Source organism: Nyctibius grandis, chromosome 5 (genome assembly GCF_013368605.1).
Source record: "Nyctibius grandis isolate bNycGra1 chromosome 5, bNycGra1.pri, whole genome shotgun sequence".
NCBI lineage: Eukaryota > Metazoa > Chordata > Aves > Nyctibiiformes > Nyctibiidae > Nyctibius > Nyctibius grandis.
In genome coordinates, this window is record NC_090662.1 from 90,099,553 (window position 1) to 90,127,281 (window position 27,729).

At 44.2% G+C, this 27,729-nt stretch overlaps 1 protein-coding gene across 2 annotated transcripts; it reads right to left on the bottom strand.

The window, feature by feature from the left end:
* Window positions 1-966: 966 nt before the first annotated feature.
* Window positions 967-27,452, bottom strand: FAM131B (family with sequence similarity 131 member B). Of its 2 annotated transcripts, XM_068401565.1 has the most exons (7): window positions 27,158-27,452; window positions 8,225-8,334; window positions 6,664-6,699; window positions 4,024-4,117; window positions 3,227-3,424; window positions 2,762-2,905; window positions 967-2,327 (listed from the first exon to the last, which is right to left on the bottom strand). In XM_068401565.1, the coding sequence occupies exons 1-7, from the start codon at window positions 27,183-27,185 to the stop codon at window positions 1,795-1,797; spliced, it is 1,143 nt and encodes a 380-aa protein (XP_068257666.1). In that variant the 5' UTR covers window positions 27,186-27,452; the 3' UTR covers window positions 967-1,794. The 2 variants fall into 2 exon arrangements, with proteins under 2 accessions (XP_068257666.1, XP_068257667.1); XM_068401566.1 differs by lacking the exons at window positions 4,024-4,117; window positions 8,225-8,334; window positions 27,158-27,452 and having other exon boundaries at window positions 6,664-6,690.
* Window positions 27,453-27,729: the final 277 nt, after the last annotated feature.

Here is a 27,729-nt window from a genome sequence, read left to right on the forward strand (position 1 = left end):
GTGAGAAAGAGTTGCCCCTGGGACAGTATGGCAGTGTCCAGGCAAACTCCTTTCTCTAGCTCATCAGATCTAGCATCTGATTTAAACCCATGCTTTGCTGATGCTTCCTTGCAAGAGGTATTGCAATTAAAACTCAGCACTTGGGTAATCTCTGCTGGTTCTGTTCAGTCCTCCAGCAAAATCGATAGCCTTGTAAATTTTTTTCTTTTGTTTTTGTTCCCGTTTATTTCCTGGTGAGAGATTGAGAGGAGACAGTTTGTTCAATTTCTTTTCAAACCTCCCCCACCTCCCACAAAAGGAGGTCTGTAGAAACATGATGAGGAATTGCAAGAGACCAAATTCCCCCTAGTCAATGAACCATATTTTTTAACCAAAAAAATACAGAACCTGTACAAATAGGGAAAACTCCTGAAATCAGCTTTCTCCACTCCTAAAAAAGAGATGGGAGGAAAAAACAAACAGACCAAGTACTGAGCATTATTTACATTGCTTGGGGGTAGGAAAACAAAAGAAAAAAATACAGGCAGGAAGAAGAAAGAAATAGGAGGAAAAAAATTCCTCTCACCCCTTTTTCCTCCAGCTACATTTGGCACTGCAGCAGGAGTGGCAGAAATGGGAAAGGTGCAGTATTTCTGTTAAGTGATGACTGGAGTAGAGGCCTTTCCCACTATTAACTGCTTTGTTTGGAACACTTACCCAGCAATATAAAAAGGTTAAAAAAAGCAAAAACTGAAAACTCCAATGTAAACTGGATATCTGTGATCTCATAGCTGTACACACTGTTCCTGGATCTGCTGCCTACTCTGTGGGTCTCCCCATACTGCTGGCAAGGGAAAAGACAGAATGATACAGCAGCAGCACCAAGATGGACATGTTCTCAAGCCCCCTGCAAGTCATCTTTTTGTGACTGTCTCCGTAGCTGAAAATGTCCTTTCCACTGGCATCCAGTGCCCAATGTCAAAAGGACACACCACTCTTGCCAGCTCCTGGGAAAGTAGAAATGTCAAAGAGAGAAACAAATAAATGAAAGATTAGAAACAGACCAAAGCATGAATATCTGAGAGCAGGGTTAGATTTGTATCTGCATCCATTCTTCCATGCCACAGCAGAGCCATTCCCACAGAGCCACGCCATCTGTACTGCAGCACAGCCCGTGCCCATGGAGGGCAGTTTGTATCCATCGAGCCTACAATTTCATACCAAGGTGCTACTGAGGATCTGGTTACACAGCAAACCTTTCATCTTGGTATAGTCTGTATCAAATACAGCCTTATCCTCTGTATAAGCCACAACCACAATACTAGTGCAATCTATATTTGTAAAGCCATATCTTCATTTTAAACCAGTTTATATTCATATATCCTATCAAAGGGGACCATGTCCACAGAGCAACATCCATTTTGCCAAGATGGATTCTAGCCACATAGCCGTTCCCTATACCAAGCCTGTCTCATCAGCCACATCCCCAGTACCAGAAGAGTTTGTATCCACAGCCAAGACCTCGTATTAAAAAGATTTAGAAATTATTTACCAATCCAGATCTCTCCAAGCACCTCACATGTGTTGCCCAGAGCAAAGAAAATCAAAAATATGTGTCCATGGTGGAGGGGAAGAAGAGGTTTTCATGTGTCAATCACTTTGAGATTTTCCTCTTATTTAAAAAAATAATTAAATGCCAGGAATGGAAGGTGTGTCTGCTCAGAAGTATGGGGAGCTGGAAAGAAGAATTCCTGTCATTTCATTCCTTGCCACCCCTCTCTTTGTTCAGCAGTGATGAGAACTTCACAGAAAGCATCAGTTGTTTGTTTCTCCCTCTTCTTCATCAAAGGACTGCACCCCAGAGGAGGTGACATCTGAGACTTTGCGGCTCAGTGCAGCATGTTCCACCTCCTCTCGAGGAGACAGTGATTCCAGGTCCCGACACACTGCATCATCCTCCTCTGGAGAAGGCTTCTTGTTTAGGAGAGGAGCCTTCTCCAGCCGTGGGTTTCCTTCATCCTCAATGTGGTCCTCCATGTATGTGCTGGACTCAGCCCCACCCCCACCCTGAGCAGTCTGCAGGGGCCACACGTGGACCAGCCCCGTGCTCTGGATGAAGTTCTGCTCCTGCCTCTGTTGCTGCTGGAGAAGGTTGCTCTGAATCAAAATGCTTTCCTGAAGGTTTGTCTGGGACTCATCAAAATTCTGGCCTAAGTAGGAGCCAGTTGCTGGGGAAGCAATGAGGGACTGGTCACTGGTCTCCCAGGCATCGGATGAACCTAAGCAATACATGCCTTGCGAGACGTAGGAATGAGGCCAGCTGTCATACTGCGTCTGGGCCATATGCTCTGCAAGTAAAGGAGGGAAAAACCACACAGTTAAACTCTCTCTAGGCCAAGCTGGCTCATTCAGATAGATAGCTTGGGTGCCTGTGCATGGCACTGTACTGTACAGGGTAGATAAATCCATTAGAGGGGAGGAGGATGAACAGAAAAGGCAGTTCTAGGCAGTAAGCAGATGAACTTGATCATACCCACAACTGATTGCAAGAGCTGGTAGCTTTCCACAGTTGTGCCCAAAAAAGGCAAAGGAACTGGGCTCTGGAGCCTCCCTGTTAACATAAGACTCCTTGGACAGCTCCACAAATAGGCGATGCCTCTGCTAGATCCCAATCCCAAAAACTGAGGCTACAGAATAAAACAGGGTAGAGGGAAAGAGAGCAACATGACAAGAAGAGCAGGAAAGGGGTGTTTCAAGATTAGCAAGAGTCACTGGAGCTCACCTTGGCTCTCCATTAGCTCCTGATAGTTCTCAGAGTAGTTGCCTGCTGGGTTCTCCTGATTTGAGTTTACACTCACATCCTCACCATCCATGGAGGACCAAGCCATGAGAGTTGCCTCAGAAATAGCAAATTGCTCCATCACTCCTGTGGCCAAAGGAGACAGTGAGAGGAAGCGAGGATGTGTGAAAGTCTCCACTTCTCACCACCCTCTTTAACCTCATCTCTTGGTCATGCTGTCTCACTCTTGTCCTACCTCAGCAACACCCATCACCCAGTTGGCCCTCACCCTCTCCACTTTGCATTCCATTGGCAATACTCCAACCACATCTCATCTCCTTCTGCCATCTGAACCACCCACAGGCTCTCCTGAGTGTGTTTTTCAGGTTCCTGCACTTTGATCTCTCAAGGATTCTGCTCTGGGACATCCCAACCAATCCAATCCACATGCCAAAAAGTTAGTCCTACCTGCAAGGAACCGGGCCTCCTTTTCACCATCACTCAGGTCTGAGTAGGCATCAGCGTCTTTGCGTGCTGTCTCATGCGTATGCTGCTGCTGCTGGCTGTTACCTTTGCCCCAGCCTTGCCATTCAATCATGTGAGCCACACGGCCTTGGCCCATAGCCGTTGGCTTTGTGACATGGTCCTTCATGCTGCGAGATATCCCTAAGGGGCCAGACATTAGAAAACAAGGAAGGGCTATTACACAGCTCCAGGGTTGTCTGCCGCACTGTTTACCTGTCTTGGAAGTGGAGCTTCTCCCCTCCTTTCCTGACAGGGTTCAGGCCTTGGGTTGGATGTCTCCCACCTTTCACTGTATCACTCTCCAAGAGAGTTTCTCCATCTTTCCTTGGACTGACTCTCCGAACGGGGAAAAAGGGAAATCCTAAATATGACAGACCATTTCCTTCCTTGTCTAGAATCCATTTAGGACAGAGTTGGGCATGAGGGATGAAGCCTGGAAGTAAACAAACTAAGAAATAGAAAATGGGTTTAAACCCAAGACTGTTTGAGGGGAAGCAACTGAAGATGTCTGAGCTGGGGTGCACAGTGAGAAGCCAACAGAAGATAAATCTGTTCTTTGAAAGGGCAACAGCTAAGAAATTTCTTTATCTAGAACCATGGTGGTGGAGACTCCTCTAAGGCCTCAAAAAGGCAAAAGTCAGAAAGGAGCAGTTGGGAGAGCAACAGAGAGATATGCGAAGAGGCACAAAGGCCTGTGGAGAGAAGCTGCCAAGGATAAACCCAAATTTTGAGGACCTCACCAGAGAAAGATGATTTAGCCAAAGCCCCAATCCCATAAGCATTGGAGTTGCGTTTCAGCTTGGGGAGGATGGAGGTTGTATCTTCCATGGAGAGCTGAAAAGAGAGAGAATATGAAGAAATGATATACAGGAAGGAGGAGAAGAAGTGAATTGAAGTGAGAAATCAGTATAAGGATCCCAGAAGGTAGGGGGAAGATGAGGAGCAGAAGCAAGCCACAAAAAAAAAATAATGAAGGGAAGGAAAAATCAGAGGCTATTTAACCAGGACTGCATATTGCATAGCTTTGGGACTGAGTGAGGCAAGGTCAGTGGGAGAGGCAGAAGCAGGCTGTGAGAAGCCTCCCTTCGGCTTCTGCCAGTCCTCCATAGACATGCTGCACTGTTCCAAACTCTGTCCAGCAAGACATGGCTGATGGACAATTCAGGGAGCTTACAATGGGGAGCTGACAATGTGACAGGCAAGACACAGTAATGCATCATATATGTATCATACTACAGATATTAATTTTTATGCTGCTTTTGGTTTTCATTTCTTCTCATATGGTCTTAATAAAATGAACATGACTGTATCAGCGATGCATCCTGTTTCAAGCACCTACGACTACCTGTAAAGAAATGAGGTCTACACTTCTGCTTAATTCCCCTACTCTCTTGTCTGTGTTCATCCTCAGTCCCTGAATAACAAGGACAGGAAGCTATTGGAACAGGCAGCAGTCACAAACATCATCATAAAACACAATCCCTCAAGATGAATTCATTAGTCTTCTACAGACATGCCAGGCATTGCATATGAGGCTTGATTTTCCACAAGGGCTAAACAAGCGTTGCTTCTGCTCTTCATTTCAACCTCTGAAAATCAAGTCCAGCATGTTTCAAACACAAAGATACTCAAAAGTAGTGACCATGACACTGGAAATTTCAACTCCTGACATGAAGCAAGCATTTGGTCACAGGCATAAACCTCATGAAGTGTGAGAGGAGCAATAACTAGACAGTCAAATAGTTGGAAGCAAAGGAAGGCATTGTAAAGACATTGAACTGCATATAATCCCAGTCAATTGCCAAAATATGAGAGATGATTTTCTCTGGAAAGTGAGCGTAAATGCAGCAGCTAAGGCATCCTGTAACTTTGGAGCCAGGAATGTCTGTGTGTAACATGTGAGCTGAAGAAATCAGAAAGCAGGGGAAGAACAATAAAAAGGGAAAGGTGTAGCTGAGAACACAGCCCTTGTTCCATGATGCATTTCCTTTGGTGATGAAGCTGGTTGAAGAATGTCCATCCGTGCCCCCACTGGTCATTCCTGCCTGGACATTATTGTTCAGTATCCACCCATTTGTTTCAAGACAGCCTGGGAGCTGTGCTGTGAGACACCTCATGGAAACGGTCCAGAAAAGAAAGTAAACTGCAGGCCTCTACCACTACGAGGTTGGAGAGCTACGGCATGAAGGCAGGAACAAATGGGAAGTGAAGGCAATTCATGAGCCAGCTTTGATACCAAAGAATTACACTAAGAAAGAGAAAGAGCTGCATTATGAAAGAGCTCCATGGATTCAGAATGGGTTGGAAAATGGGAAACTGCAAGTAAGGAAACTATCTTCTATTGTCTGTAAGGAAACATGACTTTGTGTACCTTGCTTTCAGCTAGACAGAAGTGCAGTGAGGAAAAACCTGACAAATTTCTTCTAGACAGTTGCTGCATGCACCTTAATTTTCCTGCACAATTTGTTTCTCTAGTGGAGCCTAGGCAAAAGATCCCAAGCCATGAGTGCTACAATGAAAGAGATGTCAGTAGAGCAAGGGTGAGTTAAAAATATAAGTAAGTAAGTCCCCTTGATATTCAGTAGCCCAAGTGCTTTCAAACCACAGAGAACCAGAAAGTGATCGTCATTTAAAATTTTTGAAAGTATCTGGAATTTGAAAATGCTTATACTACCAAAAATGCAGCTTCTTATTCTGCCAAGTGTACAAAGCTATCAAAGCTAATTTATGTGAACACATTTTTAAGCCTTCAGAGCAGAAGAAATAGTTTGGTAGCACTAACACGCATTATTCCCTTTTCAGAATGCTGTTTTTGCATTAGTGAAAAAGAAAAAAATAAAATCATATTTTTTTCATGGCATAGGTATTAAAAGCAACAAGGAACGTGTTATTAAAATATTTGCTTGTTAAGTGAAGTTAACTGGTGCTGACCATCTCCCCCAGGGGACATTAAGAATTCTTTTACTTCTGTATGCAACTGAAAATGAGGGATACATTTTTCCCAGACTCCTGGAGAAGATCAAATGATATTCTAATCAAAGACTACTGAACTTCTAAACATGTTGGACAGACACCTTTTTTATCTAGCAGTGCCCAGAAATCTCAAAAAGAGAACATATGAAATGACACATATTTGTCCCAAAGAGGACAAAGGCAATTTAATAGCCACCTGCAGATCTAAATACCTGACAGACAGCAAAAGCCCCAGAGGCAAACAAAAATTCATCACCATCCTCTGAATCTTAGACAATTCCCAGAATTTCAGTGGCACTAAAGACTTTCAGTCATGTTTCCATTCTGGTCTCCACTGTATCCAATAGCAGACAAATCATGGTCTTCCTATGACTAGACATTTGAACAGTGGTGTGGCACATACTCACATTGATACCATCCCAGGAGAAATCTGTCCGTGTTTGCTAAAGAAAGAAAAAAAGGACATCACGTTAGTGTAACAAACAAGTTGCAAACAGCCACGCATCTCTCTAGTGCTTTGCCACAATCAACAGCCACTACTTCATCTGATGTATTAAAAAAACTTGTGTCTTTCAAGCTGGTTTCATTCCCTGCTGTTGATTATGGTGTCCATAGGTATCACGGTGTTTGAAGGTACAATAGTGAATAGGATGATATACAGTCTACGGTTCGACTCGATGATCTAAAGGTCTTTTCCAACCTAAATGATTCTATGATTCTAGAGAGAGAGAGAAACAAACACCTTTTCATAAGGCACCCCTTCTAACAGCTCCTTGCTAGATGTTGCAACGCTGGCACCCCTGCGGGGGAGTTGCATCGCTTTGAGGCTAACACAAGGAGGAGCTACACTACCTATGTATTTTGAGTATAACACAGCAAGTTAAGAGAATTATTTTCTGCTGAAATTATTTTCTCTTGTAGTCTTTCAGTTTGTCCATTCTGACCCACTTTCCCCTTCCAAACCAGATCCATTTCCTGTATCAGCCATTACAGTACCGATTCATAGTGCATTTCCTTCAGCTGGGAGGACTCACATCTCAACATCTTGGTTTTGGGGATATGGACACTCAGAAAAATTTAGATGAATCAATTACACCTATGGTATCCATTCACATAAATCAAAATGTTCACTGAGGTATAGTTTATGCTCATTGACTTTTAGACTTGCATTTGATTTAACTGGATTTTCCATATAAGTTTGGGCCCCACAATTTCTGCCACGATCCCGTGAAACTCCGAATTTCTTGAAGTTACATTCCAAGCCAGCAAGGTATAATAAGGAAATAAAAATACCTATACATTAGCATTTCATAAGGTTTTGCAAACTGTATGTTGTTATTGTTATTTGTGAATACTATTTGTGATTCCTCAAATATTATGTGTTTAAAATAACTTTGATTAATCATGATTGCATACACTTAACCTTGCAGAGCTGAAAATTCAGGTACCTAAGATTGCAGAAGCTGTAATAATTCAGAACAGCAAATGAACCAGCCCTTGAGATACTGCATGGTAAATCAATTGGCAGTGAGTTGCTAGTGAATGCATCCCTAAAAATCAAAATGGAGACAAATGTGTTTCTTCAAAAGATGTTACGGCTGTGCTGCAGAAGCTGGGACAGACATAGTGCTGGACATTACAACGAATCCATTATTCAAGGAATGCAGACCTACAGGCTTGTCAGAACTGCCACAGTTTTTTCCATGTTCTGTTCCTATCCAGTCAGTAGTTAAAAGCACTTTCATTTGCAAATTCTTACTCACTATGGATATTGTGAAGGGAGTGATTCAACTCTATTCAATGCAACCCATACTGCACAGATACAAAAGTCGGATCCTCAGGTGCCCGCTGGCATTCTGATCCTCTCCGAGATGATGCCCCAGTGATGCACAACACCCATTTCTGAACTCAGAAAGAACTGAAACTTTCTGATCCTCCTGGGTAAGTGGGTCTGGGACAGGTACTCACCTCAGTGGAAGGTCGATGGAAGCCGCTGCCATGCAGTGAACTGGTGCTGTCCATATTGATTTGGTCCACATCTTTCAGTCCCTTCCAGTCTACTGCAATCACCTCATTTCCTGTGGGAACACATCTAGTCAGGCTTCTGAAGGCCACTACAATTTGTTCTAGCAGTCTTAAGCCAAGTTAGCTCAGTATACAGTAGAATCACTGAGTTTAAGGCCACAATAGCCTTAAATCAGACCTTCCGGTTTTAATCAGACCACCTGTACATCATCAACTATTATATTTCACACAATTATCTCCATATGAAGACCAGTCATTTGTGTTTTTCTTAAGCATAATGTACGTTTGGCTAAAGCACAGCTCCCCAGGAAAAAAGCATCTAGTCATGATGTGTGACTGAGACAGAACCAATTCCTTTGATATCCCGTTCCAATATTAAACCATCATCACTTAAAAAGACATTTCTCCTTTATAATCTGAATTGGTCTGACATCAACTTACAGCTGCTGGTGCCCTTGCTTTGCTGTTGTCAGCAAGATTAAAGACCTTTTTAATACCTGCCATTACATTTCAGGAAAGTTATTCATACACTTGCTTTCCTTCTTGACAAACTAAACAGAATTGAGGTTTCTTACTGTAGAGGTTTTTCCAGCCCCCTTACTAAATCTGTGTGTCTTTTAAAAGACATCTCAAATTTTTCAGTTCCTCGAAATGTGGACAGAAAAGCATACACCATAATGCAGGACTGCTCTCACCCATTCTGCTAATAAAGTTAGTTGCTAAAAAAAAACTTACTTGCTGCTCCTCTTCCCATTGTGCCATAACCTTGCAGCAGATTCTCCCATTCAGCTGTTTGCTCACTCAGATCCCTATGCACTTTGCACAGCTTTCTGGGATCGTCACCCATTCAAAAGCAGAGTCTGTGCCGTTTGATTTTAGATGCATTTTAATACAACTTAAAGGATCAAGTAAAATTAAATACTAATAACATAAAATAGAAATTATAAAATTGAATGAATAAAGATAAAAAATGAGATTATTAAATAAGATTAAGTTGTAATAAAAGTGAAACTAAATGCAAAGTAGTACACTTTAAACAGTCAGCCAAGTAAACAGGACTGCTCTATGTGTGACTGCTCTGTCCAGATAGGTATTTACTGTGCCTTCAGCCTTTGTGCCATCCTCAAACTCTGTTAAACAAAGTTATTTGCTTCCATGTTATGGAGGAAAAGGTTGGACTGTGTTTAAATCTAAGCCTTTTGGAACCTGGCAAGAAATATAGCTCCCAAAATGATAATCTGTTCCTGGGATCAATTCAGCGATCTCTAGACTATTTGAAATACATGCCATTGAATGTGAATGGTTCTATTTTCATTAGCTTTTAGCTTTTTGTTTACTCTTTATAGCAAATTTCTTCTCCACAGACACCTGCAAACCCTCTTGCTTGTTCTAGCAGCTCTGGCATGTTTACACTGGTTCATGACTGCACTTCCCAGGTAGAAATCTTCTGACAGGCAAGAGATGCTGTTCTCCACCCTTACACAGGCCTGCAGGAGGCATGTAGGCACTTATGGGTGGGAAGCCTGAGGCACTCAACAGCTAGAATTCAAAATGAAAGAAAAATAATTTGGTCCCTTAAAAAGGCTAAACATGGAGAGATAAAAACCAGCAGAAAGCAAATGCTATTTGAGTTGCTGTCCACCACACCTTCACATCTCATCATTTTCTGCTGTGCAAGAAGACCTCTCTTTCTGAAAGAACCAAGGCATATTTTCCCCTTCACACTTGAAGTATGTTTCTGTTCATCAGGATAATTAGAACCAAGTGCTTTAATAGCATCCCCCATATGCCTCTGACTAGGCTGAGTAAAGTTGTTGTTCTTCTTGCTGTTCTTCTTTTAAGATGTTGAACTTAAAAGAAAAAGGAGATTCCTGTACTGTATGCTACAAAGGTGAGCACAGAGGTCAGACAGAGCCAGGCTTCAGGAGGAGGCAGGACATGGCTATGATGAGCATGACAAAGACCACCCTTCAAGGTTGTGATCCTCTTGACTGATTTTCTTGACAAACATATGCATGCATTTGGCCTTACTGAGCTCGATTATTTATTTCTAATTGTGATTGCAACTAACCACGATCAATGGTGGTATCCCTCAGGGGTCTATACTGGGACCAGTACTGTTTAATGTCTTCATCAATGACATAGACAGTGAGATCAAGTGCACCCTCAGCAAGTTTGCAGATGACACCAAGCTGAGTGGTGTGGTTGACACACCTGAGGGAAGGGATGCCATCCAGAGGGACCTGGACAAGCTTGAGAAGTGGGCCCATGTGAATCTCATGAGGTTCAACAAGGTCAAATGTGAGATTCTGCACCTGGCTTGGGGCAACCCCCGGTATCAATGCAGGCTGGGGGATGAAGAGATTGAGAGCAGCCCTGAGGAGAAGGACTTGGGAGTACTGGTGGATGAAAAGCTGGACATAAGCCTGCAATGTGTGCTCAGAGCCCAGAAGGCCAGCCGTATCCTGGGCTGCATCAAAAGAAGCATGGCCAGGAGGTCAAGGGAGGTGATTCTGCCCCTCTACTCCGCTCTCGTGAGACCCCACCTGGAGTACTGCATCCAGCTCTGGGGCCCCCAACATAAGAAGGACATGGAGCTGTTGGAACAGGTCCAGAGGATGGCCACAAAAATGATCAGAGGGCTGGAGCACCTCTCCTGTGAAGACAGGCTGAGAGAGTTGAGGTTGTTCAGCCTGAAGCAGAGAATGCTCTGGGAAGACCTTATAGCAGCCTTCCAGTACCTGAAGGGGGCTTATAAGGAGATGAGGACAAACTTTTTAGCAGAGTCTGTTATGATAGGACAAGGGGTTTTAAACTAAAAGAGGGTAGATTTAGACTACATATAAGGAAGACTTTTTTTTACAACGAGGGTGGTGAAACACTGGCACAGGTTGCCCAGAGAGGTGGAAACATTCAAGGTCAGGCTGGATGGGGCTCTGAGCAACCTGATCTAGTTGAAGATGTCCCTGCTCATTGCAGTAGGGTTGGACTAGATGACCTTTAAAGGTCCCTTCCAACCTAAACCATTCCATGATTCTATGATTCTATGAAATCATGAGCTATGAGCGTAGAGCTGAATTTGTGTTAAATTCTGATCAGATCATTTGGCTCTCATCTGCAGGCATCCCTCTTTGCAGGGCATAACGTTAGGTTGTGTGCTAAAAGCTCATCTGCACACCCACAAAGTAGCACAGGGAGACAGTGGCCAAGAAGGCCAACAACATCCTGGCTTGTATCAGAAATAGTGTGGCCAGCAGGACTAGGAAAGTGATCGTCCCCCTGTACTCGGCACTGGTGACGCCGCACCACAAACACTGTGTTCAGTTTTGGACCCCTCACTACAAGAAAGACATTGAGGTGCTGGAGAGAGTCCAACGAAGCTGGTGAAGGGTCTAGAGAACAAGTCTTATCAGGAGCGGCTGAGGGAACTGGGGTTGTTTAGCCTGAAGAAAAGGAAGCTGTGGGAAGACCTTATTGCTGTATACAAGTACCCGAAAGGAGGTTGTAGCGAGGAGGGTGCTAGTCTCTTCTCCCAGGTAACAAGCGATAGGATGAGAGGAAACGGCCTCAAGTTGTAGCAGGGGAGGTTTAGATTGGATATTAGGAAAAATTTCTTCACGGAAAGGGTTATCAACCATTGGAACAGGCTGCCCAGGGAAGTGGTGGAGTCACCATCCCTGGAGGTATTTAAAAGTAGATGTGGTGCTTAGGGATGTTGTTCAGAGATATTGTTTAGTAGTTGACTTGGTAGCGTTAGGTTAATGGTTGGACTCTTAAAGGTCCTTTCCAACCAAGACGATTCTGTGATTCTGTGACAATGTCAGGAGAGGAAGCCCAAATGGTACCCTGTCGGGCTGCTCCCAGGCCCATGCCTAGAGCCATCAGCCCACCAAAGTCCCAGAGGAGCACAGGGCCACAATGGCAGGCAGGAACCCAAATTATGGACTCACAAGAAGGGACACCCTGTCCGGGCCCCTCCCAGGACTGTTCCAGGAGAGCCTCAGCCACAGGGTCCAGGGCAAACCCCATCAAGATCAGTCAGGGGAAGAGGCTTTCAGAAGCAGTTTCATAACTGAGGGGGGCGGTTACTGCCTGGGGATACGGGACCCATTATGGGATGCAGAAGAGCATTTGGGGATTGCACTAAATTTATGTGATGTTTAGGGGAAGAACCAACGGCAAGGAAAGGGAGAGATCTAGGTGATTTGGGGAGAAACAAATGTGAGTAGATAGATAAAGGGATAAAAGGGGCCGGTAGCATGTAAACAGGTTGCTGATCAGTATGGTTGTCTGGCCATGCCCCGCACTTATTTTGTGCAGACTGTTCTGTCTTCTTGTTAAATTCCATTTCTAAGTATTTTCTGGCATGAAGGACATTCTATTCTGGGTACATGTGTTTTGTGATGGAGGTCTAAGTGCCAGGAACTGGAGAGGCCGGAGTGAGTGAGATCAACTGGAGTGAGTAAGGGTGTGTGAATGAGTGTGTGATCACTAGCCAAAATGAAGGTGAAGTGATCTGGGCGCCAGATATGTGCCCCTGTGTGCCCCTGAGGGTAAGTTCGCTACCAGAGGGATCAAGGGAGCCCCAGCCACCTGCCACAGAGGTCTGTGTGTGTATCTGTGAGTGAAGGGTCTGTACCAGCAGCTGCAGTGGCTCGTGGCCTCAGGGGCTGCTATGTGCAGGTGCCAGCAACTGGGGAGCCTGGGATCCAGGAGCAGACTGGGCAGACCAAGTAGCCCTGCTGCAGGAGCGATCCATGCTGCACATAGTGCATCTCCATTGCGATCAACCAGAGACAGGAGCAGAATGAGGCTGTTGGCGCTGTTTGTGTGAGTGCCAAGCGTGTCTGTCTGTGCTGATCTGTGTGGCTGGCATATATGTATGTATATGTGTTGTGTATGCGTGCTTACGTGTATGCACACTAGGAATACTGGCTGCACCTGGGCACAGGGAGCTGCAGCAGCCTCGTCCCTGTTGGGCTGCCAGATTCACCCCTGCTAGCACTTGAAGGTGTCCATCAGAGCTTTCCAGCAGGTCTGGAGACATCTCTATTCCCAGGCCTCAACAGGCTCCCAGGGCCAGGCTGCCAAGGCTTTCTCCAGATCAGTGGGAGGATGAAACTGGAGTTAAGAGCAGAGCAGGAGCCTGTCCCTGCATGCTGGGATCCAGTTGTCTCTTCCTGTAGAGGCAGCCCCTGCTCCTTCCCTCCATCTGTAACCCATCACACTAGAACGGGAGGGCTGGGGCATTCCTGCCACAGAGCTGATCAAGACAATGATGCTGAAGAGGCAGGACAGATGCCATCACTCCAGAGCAGAAGTCAGCCTTCAGTGCCTGTTTTAGCTCCACTTACCCCAGGTCTTATTCCAGTACTCTCAGCTGTTTCTGAGCACAGTGCTGTGGCATTTCTGTAAGTCTAGATAGACATCCCGGCACACAGTGCAAAACAGGCTGCAGCACTGCTCTGCGAATGCACTGCAAAGGCCCTCCTAGACAAAGAGAGAGACGAGCCCCTGGGAGTCTGGTGCTCAGCACATGCAACTTGACAGTCCCCAAGTTTGGCAAACAACACTCAACCTTTGCTCTCAATTCTGCTAGCCCACTGATAGCTTCCATGAAGTGTTAAACTGTGAAAAATATTAATATTATTCTGGCAGATGGTGGCATTAAACAGGTTGAAGAACATTAACATCAAACAATTATTTGTCTCAAAGTCCACACCTGTTGCATAATAGTAGAAGGCCTATAAAATTTATTACTGTTTTTCTCCAGTTGAAATATCTCATCTACCTTGACAAGCAATGAGAATATGTGATCTTGCATGCACTATAGTCATAAAGACTAAATAATTATTGAAACTTCTTGGTCTAAACAGTTTCACAGGTACTAAGAAAGAAAGAAATATATTGGGAGAAAAGAACTCTTTAATATCTGTTAAATGCTTTTAAATGCAGTAATATCTGCTGAAGAGTTACAGCATCACACACTGTAGTTGAAAAGGAAATCTCTGGGTTCTAATTGGCATTGGGCCTGGGGCAATGTTACTTCCTCTTACTGAAAGCTGGATAAAGGTTAGTGGGGTTTTTCTCTTCTGCTAGAAGCAGCAAGAGCCACATTAATCCACAGGCATGAAAGATCAAGTTCTGTTCTGACAGAGGGCAGGAAAGAAACATGGAAAATCACGAAGAACTATGGACAGTGAAGTGGGAAAAGAGAAACTGAAAGCAGTACATTAGTACATTACACTTCAGTATTGTTTTTATCCAACCTCCTGTCAACCTCTTTCTCCCTTCAATTAGTATGTTTTTTTTTTCTTTTATAATGGTACATTTCTTCTCCAATATAATTTCTTTTGTCTTATCCATCTTCCATTCCAGCTTCTGCTAATCATCATGACTATTCCATTTGTAATTTTATCATCAATCACCTCTTACAGAACAGGATTTCCTCCTCTCCATATAGAGCTGATAAGCATTTTAAAACATGACTGGGTCATAAAGCTAATTTTAAAGTGGGATTTTTACAAACATTTGCTACTGAATTTCTCATTGAAATGTTCTGCAATGAGATGATGAAAGTTAAAAGATAATTGGGTTTCTGATTTCCTTGTCATTGTTTCTGTATGGTGTGCATAGAAAGGATATAGAGAGCTTTTGTTTTCATTGCACTTTTTAAAGATTTCTTGATTTTTTTAAAAAAAAAAATATTTGTTTTGGGGTTTTTTAACATCATAAATTCCATCCTTACTCTGGAAGACTCAGTAGATGACTGAAGAACAAGCAGGAAGCTAATTACATGAAGCAGTGAGATAAAACCATAGCAGTTGAAATACATAAATACATTAGGCCACACTGTTTGTAGATCATGATTGCTTTGTATTTTTAACACAAATTTGATAAAAAAACTCTGACAAACACTCATCAGAAAAAGATGTCTCCATCACAACTGAAGCAATATTCCAACTCAAGTCCTCTAAGCCTTTGGGGGAAAATATCATCCCTCTTTCTGTTACAGGACTGTTAAGGTAAAAATCAAGATTTATTTTTAAGTCAGGCCTTTTTAAATAATAACAATGAAAAACATTTAAAGAGGAAAAAAAAGATGGGGGAAAGAGAATACACTTCTCCCTACTTTTTTTTTTTTTTGAGCATCATAACTTTCAGCTCTCAGAAATTAGCAAATGTGTGTATTAAGCATTCCCAAGCAATATGAAATAATGACCATTCTGATGAATGCACTGGAAAAATCCAAGAAGCCATCTGGATGACTGTATCCCACCTTGCTGATCTATTATTACTACTTTTTTCCTATTTGAGTAGCTCATTTTGCCACATACTTTAACTTATCACAGAGACACGGAATTTCTGAGTTGGACATATTTTCAATTTCTTTGTATTTCTGTGATCATAGGAAATTCACCCTGTTTTGAATTACTTATTACTTAATCTTAACAAGTCCATTCTGCTTGGGTTTCCTCTTGACATTTTCTCAATTCCCATTACCACTGTGTTTTTGTGGATACTATATTTGGTACCTGTGCCTGTATTTTGCTCATTTAACAAGGTACATGCTTGAATCAGGCACCTGCATCTATGCAGAAGCCTTTAATAATCTATTTTCTTGTAACTTCTGTGCTGGATGCTAAAAATCTTCTCTAATTTGTCTTCTCTATTTTGTTCCACACTAAGTAGACTAATACAATTTTACAGTTTTAAATTCTGGTTTTTCCTTCCTGACATGGTGCTGGTGAAGATGTACACCATATACCAAACACGCATTTGTGTCAATTGCTTTGTGATGTGTCATGCCAATTAACATCAGAAGAAACATATTAATTAAACAGTGAATTTCTACTCTATTATCCACTGTTCGCAAACTTTCTTCTGTTTCTCGTTTTACTTTCCAGCAGAGAGTAGAAACATTATCATTCGATATTGGTAGCCTTAATGTTAATCTTGGTAAAGACCAATATTTAGAGTAAGTGGTTCAATTATTCTTTTCTATTCCCTTCTTTTCGCTGAACAACTAAGAAAACAACAAATGTAATTGCAGTAATTATCATCAGTCTTTAAACTGCTCTTTCCCTGATATCAATCTTCATGATACTCATGGGAGTGCCGAATCTTTGTCAAACACAACATCATCATGTCCTGTCAAACGTGGTTAAAACAAAAGAAGTTGAAGCCACTGGGAAGCACTGACAGATGGATAGCATAATCATAGAAACCTTTTCCTTCGCTGCATGCTTTACAGAGAGCCATTCAAAGCTAGACAAAAGGTCAACATCAAGGAAAGGAAGAAACCTCTGTCAGGTGAACTGTCCGCGAGGTGAACCTCAGATGAAAGCGTTCTAATTCTCTCAGGTAAAGCTGAGAAATCAACCTGAGTTATTCGCATAACTGTGTAAGTATTCTAGCTTGTACTGCATGAGGAAACATAGACATCAGTCAGCTGCTGTTGGCATCTACCAACAGAATCACTTGTAGAAAATGAACAGAAAAAAAGCCTGTTTTCATGGATGAGATAGGGCTGAATGGCTTGGAACTCATGAAGGCAGAGAAACATCTTGGTCTCCACAAAACACGTCTTTGAAATTTTTGATCAAAAATGAAAACACCAACAGCTCTGAGATGTCTGTAAGATTAGGAATCAGATAGGCAATTCTCAGGATCTTTGCTTTGGATTTGGGTAATCTAAATTCTTTCCCAGACCATTCTGCCTTTTTCTGCAGGTAGGTCCCTTTTTAGAACTGTTTAGGAAATAGAATTAATGAACAAAGCTCCAGCACCAACATTTTTCTTCTTGACTGGAAACACTTTCAAACCAATACTAAAGGCTACTGCATACCACATCTTTGCAACTAAAAGAAAACGAACAGAGAGCTTAATGTTAGACACAGGCGGTTTTGTTCTGAGAAGCAGTCATGTAATTTAAGCTGAGGAGGTACTGCAAAACACAACACATCCAATTAACACAATTTAAAAAAAAATCTCAAAGCCCTGTCTCATCTGCAGAACCAGTATCAGCCAGCACGAACAGCGGCAATGGGTTTATCCTCATTCTTCACTGCTTCTCTGAACTGCAGAGAATGTGTCCCCAGGGGCCTCACTCAGCACAGTAAGTATGAAAACGTCAATATGAAGCAAGGTAGCAGCCCTTTTTCGCTGGCCTATAGCCAACATTACAGAAGTAATATGCAGCAGACAATTTCATATGTTGCTCTCTATATGAGTTTAAATTTTAATCTCTGTGGCCAGCATGTCACATGGGCACTGTCCTAGAGCATAAGAATACCATTAGTTGTGACATCTGTGTCCCATAGTTTCATCTCTACCAGTGGGGAAGAAGCAGCATCCCAAATACTCTTCAGGAGTCAACCGGCAGATCACAATGCACCTTTCTCCCTGAACTCCCTTCCCTGCACCCTGAAGCAGAAAGAGAAAGGTGTCACTACCACTGTTGCCTCCAGAACTACTGCCACCATGGCTGCTGCTAACACCTCCATCCCCACTTGCAGCTGAAACATAACTCTGCACAAAGCAGGAGCCCAAGGGCTCTGAGGGCCATGCCCGTCCCCCATGTCCACCTGGTGAAATAGGGACCACGCTTCCATCACCTCCTGCTGCCCTCAGGTTCTGCAACACACCTGAAGGGAACACCATGGAGCCTTCCTGCTACCTTACTCCCTCTTTATGTTTTTCCTCCCTCTTCCTGATGTTACTATACGTATGAAAAACACATACAGATGGTCCCCCACCCTTCCTTTCCCTCAGGCTCTCCCATTCACACCATAGCCCTCCCAGACTCTCTCTTCCTCCTCAGCACCTCCACATATTTTTCATCTTCTGTTTTCCTGCCCCTGTCTGTCCCCAGGCCAGCCCTGCTCCATGCCCAACCCCATGCAGCCTGGGCCTCTTCACCTCTTCCAGCCCCTTTGCACCCTACCAGACCCTCTCCCAAGCATTATCGTAGACAAACACCCAAAAAACATCTGAGATGCCCACCCCCATTGCCCTGCCTGTGTAGTGATGCTGGGACAGATGGAAGAATTGGGGTCCCTGACCCCAGGGACTCTCTCAGTCCCTGTCTATGGGGTGGGCAGCGCTACCGCCAAGGTGACGTCAAGAGGCCAAGGTAGGACTCCAATGCTGCACCTCTGGGCCCACTACCATTCCCCAGCTAACAGGACGAGTCGCAGGAAGAAGCAGAACAAGAGCCTGCTCAAAACAGCAGCACATGGGAGCAGCAGCAGCCTGTCAGTTCCAGGCTCCACTCTCCTTACCTGTCCCCCCCCTCAGCTTTGGGGTACCACTCTGGCAGCCCCCGAGTATACGACCAGGTGGCTACATCCTTCTCCACCACAGCCATCATGCACTCGGTCACAGTCCCCATCAAGCATCTGGTTTCAGAAAAACAGCAATGGTCAAAGCCAGCCAGGAGGCACTGAGACTGCTGCCTCCCTCTCACTACCCTCCCCAAAAATCGAAGTGTGGGAGTTTCCAGGGGCAGTGAGATGCCCTAGGCCATGACAATTTCATGCTAATCCTTGTTTCCCATCTTTACCCAGCTACTTAATAATTTCAGGAACTTCCCTTTGATTCAACAGTAGATTCATGCCTTTAACAGCCTGGGGTGAGTGACCTTTACAAATGTGCTTTGCAAATCAAAGTTCACTATAGCCATTGGATCTCCTTTGTCAATATGCTTTTGACCCCTTCTAAGACTTATAAGGCGTGATATCCCTTAACAACAGTAGTGTTACCACTTCCTCAGTATATCTTATTTGTCCATGCATGCACTAATTCTGTTCTTTAGAGTAATGTTTATTAGCTTGCCTGCTAGGCGTATCTTGTTTACTAGCCTATAGCTTCCCAGATCTCAAAATAATTTTAAATCATAATCAGTAGTTCAGCTCTTTCAGCCTCAAATTGCTCCAGAAATCTTGCACGAACACCATCTGATGCCTTGTTACTCTTTTGTCTACCTGCTCTACAACGGCATTTACTGAGGCTTTTGATTTGAAGCTGATCTTCTGATGCATCCCCAACATGGAAAAGTTCCACAGGATAAACTTCCACAACTTCCTCCACAATGAATAGTTACAAAATTGTTCTTTGTTTTTTTTTTTCGGTGGCAGGGGTGGGGCAGGGGGGTGGTGTTCTGCTATGGTCTTAATCTCTCTGAATCACCTGAAGCCTCTTTAGTAGTAACATCATGCACTAAGTCCTCTAAGTCCTCCTAATCATTGCACAAGGCAAGTTACTTGACTTTTGCAGGCTCTTTGAATGTAAACATTTAATTTGTTTAATCTCCTGAAGTAAACATTTAATTTGCCAGCCTACACGTAAGGTTAACTGAAGTCCCTGTGTGTTACTACTGAGTTTCCTGCCTTCACAGCCTCCTTGATCTTCCTGTGGCTGTCAGCTTCCTGTCACCATCCTGGCCAGTGATTATAAATGGTCAGTAGTATAATCCCGAAAACTATTTTCCCCATGTGGAACGTCAATCCACTTGCTAGCCATTTGGATCACCAAACTATTTTCTCCAATTTAGTGAAGAAATTTTGCACTGAAACTGTCCCCATAAGCCATGTTTGATCAGCATCTGTGGATACAACCACATCTTCCCATGATACAGAAACTATGTTTTCTTTAAAAGGCTAGCATACTTCTGGACTTGAGATCTTGCAGCTGCAACTCACAGAGAAACATCCTGATTGTCTAATCTGACCTCCTTAAAATAAGAGAAGCTAAACGTATTCACTTTGTTAATTATACTTTCTGTTGCTGTGCTTGAACTAGAGCATTTTTTTTTTAAATCTTGATTTTTTATGTGTTCAGGTGACAGAGGACTCAGTACAACTCTTAGTAAATTATTCCAATAGTAAAGTATTTTTACCATCTGATTTCTTACCTCATTTCCAGTCTGAATGTATCTGCCATCCTTCCACTGCATCTTAACTGTTTTCTACTAGGTTCAATAGTCAGATGGTTTTCAGGTTTTTTTGTCTTCACTCAAACACTTCGAGACTGTCATCGAGTCACTTCTGTAAGTTTTTATTCATCATTCCATGTTTATTTTCTGGCCCTTCTTCAGTTTTGCAGTACTTCTTAAAGTGGTAATAATAGAATTAGACAAAGTAGATGAAAAATAATGTTTTTCACAAGTGCCAAATGTAGAGAAAATATAACCTTCTCTCCTCCTGTTCAATATTCAGCTCTTAATAGATCAAAGGACCACATTAGCTTCTTCAGCTGCAGCATCACAATAGTAGCTGTTGATCTACTGATATCTGTCCAACATCTATAATCTTTTTCAGTGTGACTGCTTGCTAACATAGAGCTCTGGTCCTGTAAATACTGTTCACGCTCTGTTATTAGATACATTAACTCATATTTGGTTAGACTGAAACACACACTGTCTGTCCAGATTCAGTACTCCGAATGAATCAAACTGTTCCATATCCATGATTTACCCTTTTCATTTGTATTTTCATTTTTAACAGTTCTTCCAGTCTTTGTAGATTCTACCAAGTTTATCACTATTTTAGATTTCCCTCAGGATTTTGAGCAATATGTTAAAATCACATGGTACTGACAACTGTAGTGAGAAATGTGGGATCACATAAGAAACATAAGCTTTTCAACAATGACTCTTTGTTACTGTTTTGCTGTCTATTGAATTCTGATGCACTTAACATGTACCATATTCATATATTATTAGCCAAAGAATCATGTGATACTAAGTTGGTTGCTAACTGATTAGGGTTTTTATCTTTCACCAATCTAGTATTTTAGATCCATTACCATTATTGTAGGCAAAGATATTTCTATCATAGAAATACTTGGCTGCAGGGAGTCTCATGAAAGTCATGAAATTAAGTTATCATAGAATCATAGAATGGTTTGAGTTGGAAGGGGCCTTTAAAGGTCATCTAGTCCAACTTCCCAGCCCTCTTGTCAAATTAGCTTGACAGGATACATTTTGCATATACTCATTCTGACTGGCATATTGGCCTTCTAACATTTTATTGAGAATTATATCAGATTGACAAAATGTTAAGTACCTAGGTCATCTCACAGAACTTTTAAAGTTCTGATAAAACCCCAGCTTTTCACTTTCAGAATTTCCTCACTATTTCAAGACTTATCGAAAAACAAAGCTTTGACTTTTTATCCAACTGCTTAAAAACTCTTTGAGTGCAAGTTATCTTGAATTGGCTGTTTTAAGTATTAGTCTAAAACCACGGTTGTTTGCTGTTGGAAAGCATATCCTTATTAAATGAGCTGAAAACTATTTTTCTCCTACTTCCCACCAAGAAAACAAGCCTAAAATATTTATTGATTAGTTCACTTTTTCTGCTTCAATACACGTCAGTCTATAGAAGTCAGACTCCCAACTCTATCATGGCAATGAAACACTGTTCATTACTTCCATTTTCCCATCAGCTCCTTTGTAATTTCTCTCATGATTCTCTCATATTACTGCCCATAAGAGTTCACAAAGTCAGTACGTTGTCCTTCAGTTCTGTTCCTCAAAATCACATCTGTTGTATTGTCCAAAAAAAAAAAAACCAAACCAAAAAAGTCTTAGGTCAATCAGCAACATGCCGAAGACTGTTTTCTTACACTGACTGTTGCCAATACACTTATCTTGCACATGTTTTTTAGTATGGTTTCCTTATAAAGCTAGGCTTATGCAATCGTGCTATTTGTTAGCCCTCTCCCCACAACAACTGTGAAACCACCAGCCTTTTTCAGTAACCCTGACAAGAGAGAGGGGTCTCAGAGATGATCAGTTTGTACGCACTTCATGACAACTGGCTGCTAGGTCCGGGAGACAGTCTCTGTTCAGATCCTTACTGTAGAAATAAGTTCTTATCCCAGAGCTCTTTAGTTCAGTTTTTAAAGTGATCAGATTGAGAACTGCTCAAAAGAAGAAAGGCCAGACTGGGAAGAAGCAGGAGTAATAAAGTGAGACCAAGCACAAAGCAGTATAATCTGGAACGAATGGTGTCCCTTTGCCCCTCTGTTCTGCTTGTCTCTCCCCCAGGTAAGAGAGGAACAAGATACCTGGATGCCCTTCTTCATGTATTCCCACTATTTTACCCACATTGCCTATGAAGTGCAGGTTTCTACACAGAGCTCTGTGCTCCTTCCCCTTCCACCTGTGTGCAAGTAAATGAGTATGTCCCTAACGCCATGACTCCGTTTCCTTCTGTATTACCATTCCCTCTCCTAGGCTTCTCTCTCTCTTTATTTCTTTTCACTGACTCACTTATACGTTGAAGGTGAAGGAGGGAGGAACTAGATGCCAGGCCCCCTTGATACGATGTATGTATGCAGACTGGATGCCTCACTTTTTCACGCTCCAAGTGCATAAACTACACTTGCCATACCAAATCTCACTCCACACACCTTCAGATCTGTGCGGTGATGAGTAAGGAAAAAATGAAGGGGGTGTTCAGTGATTGCTCCAGCTGCTTACCCCTCTCCTGTCAGTCTCCTGTCCTGTTCCCACTCCTGAATCTAAAGTGGCTGGATTAGAAGTGGGTGGTCTTTGGCTCCATTTCTCCCACTGCGGATGCTATGAGCCATTTATTTACGCTTAGTATAGCACATCCAGCTAGAAAGCAACATAGTAAGTATGTACTCCTCCTTCTGATAGCACACTGACCACTCCTTGCAGAGGGGAGTCCAGCAAGCCAGCTAGCTGGCTTTGGCAGGTCAGATCTGACGCAGAGACTGATAAACGAAGAGCACTGCCTTCTCCATTCTGCATGGCCAGTGACTGATACTCTGTGCATGAGCCTAAACCAGCTATCACTTGAGCTCTTTCTTGCAGAATCACCAATAAAAAACATGGGGAGGACTTCAGCTGACAGCTGGGATTATTATGGTGAGGGAGTTTGTGGCACACGGTACTCTCAGTAGTTAAAGGAAAGTGGTGATGGGGGGAAGGTATAGGAGTGTACTAACAACATGCAGAAGACCTGGGGTCCTCTGGCAGAACAGGACTAAAGCAACGGGTCTGACGTGACTCAGAAAGGCAATCACTCCAGGCTTTAGATCGTAAGCACAGGATCACCGCATAATTCAAGGCTGGAAAGCACCTCTTGAGGTCCAAACTCCTGCTCAAAGCAGAGTCAGCTATGAGGTTAGACTAGGTTACTCAGGGCTTTATCCAGTCTGGTCTTGAAAACCTCAAAGAATGCAGGACACTGCGCAACCTCTCTAGGAAGACCCTTCCAATGCTTGACACACCTCACTGACAAAAAGTTTTTCCTGCTATCCAGTGTGAGCATCTCTAGTTTTTCTTCCCCCACACTCCAAAAGCACTATTAGTTTTTAATTTATTGGAATATTTTTCCACCATTTTATGTCACTTCACAAAACATATTTGCTGCAGGCTTCTGTGCAAAGGCATGAGAGAAGTCAGAGACACCATCAGAAAAAACAGAGGGCAATCTTGATCTTAATAGGCTTGAGATTTCTATTCATTTAAATCCATTCAAGGAATTAAGAGAGATCTTGTCACGCTAGTCAGAACAGCCAATATCAGGAGATGTCTAAGCTGTGGTCAAAGGTACACTTGCAATGCATTCAGGCATCTATGCAGGCCTGAAATCTTAAATTTGGCTAATTCAGTCACTGACAGTAATCAAGCTGATCTTTGCATTTAGTTTGCACTCAAATATCTACAAGCTCCCAGCTGGAGTTTGCAGCCTTAACCATCCAGCAAGCTCAGTGAAAACCTCCTTTACATTCACTGAACTTGAGTCCCAGCTATGATGAGAGTCACTAGGCAGCTCTCTGGGAACTATGATGGGGTAATTATCACCAATATACAGACCTGGCTTGTAGCTACTATCAGAGGCAGAAGCCAGCTGCAATGCTCATTGTGTAATTGCTATCATGCCATGTAACACAAAGCACATGTATGACACTGAAGTGTGAGTGGGTGCATCTGTGGAGAAAGGTGATTTGGTATCAGTTTAGCCTTTTAGGATCACTTTTCAGCTTTTTTCATACTCTAGGAAATCCCAATCTGACCATTGCCATTGTGATTTCTGATGTCCTCTATAAGACTGAAAGATGTTATATGACTTCACTTCAATTATACGCATATGGAGCTGATCTGTTATGACCCTCTCAATTACTTTTCCTCAGGGAGAAATAACCAGAAAACTCAGATTTAGGAAAGAAGATGTAAAGTTGCACATCACTAAACATGTGCAAACTATGACATCTAACTAGATCATAGTAAAACGTCCCTGGGGGAGACAGAGAAATCATGTGGCTTGTTTAAAATTGGAATGGAAAAAGGCCCGGAGCAAGCTCAGGGCACAATCCTGCACTGGCCCTTGTGTCATGAATAAACTAAATGGGACTGATTATAAGCTTTCTATCACTAATTAAACCCCCCCCAAATTCTGAGTTCAAAATTTGCTACATGCAAATTCCAAGGTAAAACCAATACAAGTGTACCACCCTTCTATCTCTAGGACCTACCTGGTGTTGGAAAGGCAATACACAGCCAATGTATTGAACTAATTCTGCAAAAATCTAACCAGATACAACACACAGCAAGAACACAAAGCTCTACTCATGCTAGGGTGTTAGTTTCCAACCACATCCTAGACTTCAGACCTGGCACTTAAAAGCACTGATTTCCCAAGATAGGTCTGAAGAATCCTCCCAATAACTCCAGTAAGCTTGGAGTGAAAAATCTAGGCTGCCAAATAAGAATTGTTCTGAACAAACCTCCTTAGATGGAGGAGTCCATGTAAAACTCAAGGATCCCACCTTAACCCAGTCCAGCCTCTAGGACTTGAAACAGATGAAGCTGCTACTGAAGCAAACCAGTGTAATAGACATCAGGCACTATTACCACATTCATATCTGACTCCCATAGAGATTAGAATCATGGTTGTGCAATCCCCCTTAACACACACCTCCACAACATGAGGTCAAGGAAAATTCCTCAGTGAACGGTATAAATAGGTCCCTAATGTTCACTGTGCTCTCACCATCTGGAATGAGCATATATTGTGTAAACCAAAAGTCACTATAGTACGAAAAGTCCAATATCTGTACCATTAAGGTCTATATTTAAGGAGTGCAACTTGCACGCAAAGTGAATTTTCAGTTATCATTATCCCATTATCATTTTAATGCATAGATGCTCTTTTATATTTCTATCTACACCCACGTATCTGTATGACATTTATAAACACATATATATTCTCATATATATATACAGATGAGAATGGTACTTGCAATATCTCAGTTATACAAGGCTTTTTTGTAACACAGATTCCAGGTCACCGATCATAAAAATGCTGCCATGTATAGGAACAAATACCTGTGTGGTTAAGTATGACAGCTTAACCATATTTTGGAGTGGAGAGTGGATGTTACTAGATCTACGTTTGTTATTTATTCAAACAGAGTTGTGGGGAGAGGGACAAAGAATTAATGCTGCTAATTCAGACACACATTGATAAAGGGGGTATAATTTGCCAGCTAACAGGATAATAATGCCCTTGGCAGTGTGTATGTGTGGAGGATATGAGAAAGGCAGGAGAGGGAGGCAATACATGTTCTGATACGCTATAGAGACACAGATCCAGGTGAGCTTGAAGAATCTTACGGGAAATACTGCAGTGATCTTTGCCATGTGGACATTACAGAAGCCACAAGAGATTTCTTTAGGTCATGAGGACGTTTTGAGACCGGTAAGAGACATAGGCTAGATGTGGGAACGAAATTCCAAAATAGAAACTGGAGTCTGTAGTTTAAAGTTTGCTGCTGCAGGAGTAGATGGTTCCCTGGAAGTGCTCACAAAGGGCTTTCCCATTGAGCCAAGAAGTGTCACAGCACCAGGCTTTGACACAGTCCCTCAGATTTATTCGGGGGAGGTGGTTCCAACTCCCTTGCCCTCAGAGGTTTCCTTTTCCCCACAGATGTCACAGTGCCTGCGTGCTTTGTGGAAAGGCTTGAGAGAGAGACATGAACTACCAAATGAGCTGTGTTTTCCTCTCAGAGATAGTTTTGGTGGCTTGAACGACACCTCCCCATGTAATGGATGTCTGTACATGTGGTTTGCACCGAAAGAAATTTTCCTGCAGGGAGGAAAGTGTGCCACAGCATGCTGTTTTTACCTGTAGAGACCTGCGCTTAGGGATCAGGGGATCTTTTGGTATCCACATGTGTGCAGGCGGGGAGAGGTAGGTTACATAGCCTAAAGGCTTGGGATCCTCTGCTGTAAAATGTGCGTGGCCCAGTGGGAAGATGCGATTCCTCCCACTGTGTCCCCTCGCAACGGCTCTGCCAGAGGGAAGGGATTCGGTTTTGTTTGCTGTTCTCCATTGAAGTCTACGTAAGGGGAAGGGGGAAGAGAAGAAGACGTGCAGATCATGCAACGTTATGTATACTCGGCTAACAATAAACCGCTGCCGAGCGAAGGAGGCAGTCGCCGGCCGCCGGATTCCGCCCGGGGAGGCACGCCCCGCACCCACCCCCTGCTCCGGAGGCACCGCACTGACCCACATGTTCCGCGACCTTCCGCCACGGGTGACACGGGGAGACGTCCCACCGGCCCCGGGCATGCCCCGCAGCCCCCGTCCCCGCTGCCAGCACCGAGGCCAGCGGCCGGGGCCCCGCGGCGCCCGCCGCGCCACGGGGGACCGGGGCAGGGGGAGGTGGGGAACGGTGGCGCGCAGCTAATGGCGCTGGACGGGCCCTGGAGCAGCCAGGTGGGGGGCTGCGAGGGGCGACCCAGCACCCGCCGTGCCGGGGGCCGTCGTGCCATTACCCGGGCGGGGGCCGCCACTGCCCGAGCATCCTCTAGCGCCGTCCCCGCCAACGCCTTACCCACGGTGCGGGATCCGATGCAGCCCATCACTCCGGCGGGGCTCCGGGGAAAGGCGGCAGCCTCAGCAGCGAGGAGGCAGAGAAGGAAGGGAGCGGGGGAGGTCGGAAAGGAGCCGGTCCCTTTAGCGGGAAACGCCGGGGTGGCCCAGCCGGGACCGGCGCGGGGTCATGGTCAGGTGCGAGCGCGGGGTGCCCCCGCCGGGGCGACGCAGGCGGGAGGGGAGCCCGCGGGCCAGGCTGTCATCTGCCCCCGCCGCGCCTTCGCGCTTTGTTCCGCTCCCCTTGCGGCTCCCTCGCCGCGGCCGCGTCCCTGCCGCCGCCGTGCCCCCTCCGCCCGCTCCCCCCTCGGCAGCTCCCCGACGGGGAGGCGGGCTGAGATTGGGTAAACAGCTCCAGCCCGGCAGCGCCGCTCCGATTGGCTGCCGGCCTGCGCGGCCCGGGGAGGCAGGGCCGGGCCGGGCCGGACCGGGCCGGGCGGCGCCGTCCGCCCGCCCGGGGGGGGGGAGCGCGGGCCGGGGCCGGGGCGGGGCGGAGGCGAGGGCCCGCCCGGCGGGCGGACAGGTGCGGGCGGG

Excerpts from the sequence above, each read along its gene's own strand:
- FAM131B (XM_068401565.1), bottom strand. The coding sequence starts at position 27,185 with ATGGGCTGCATCGGATCCCGCACCGTGG. Across the intron at positions 4,118-6,663 it reads TCTCCTGGGATGGTATCAAT|CTCTCCATGGAAGATACAAC; the intron begins GTGAGTATGTGC and ends CTCTCTTTTCAG. Across the intron at positions 2,906-3,226 it reads GGAGGCCCGGTTCCTTGCAG|GAGTGATGGAGCAATTTGCT; the intron begins GTAGGACTAACT and ends CTTTGGCCACAG.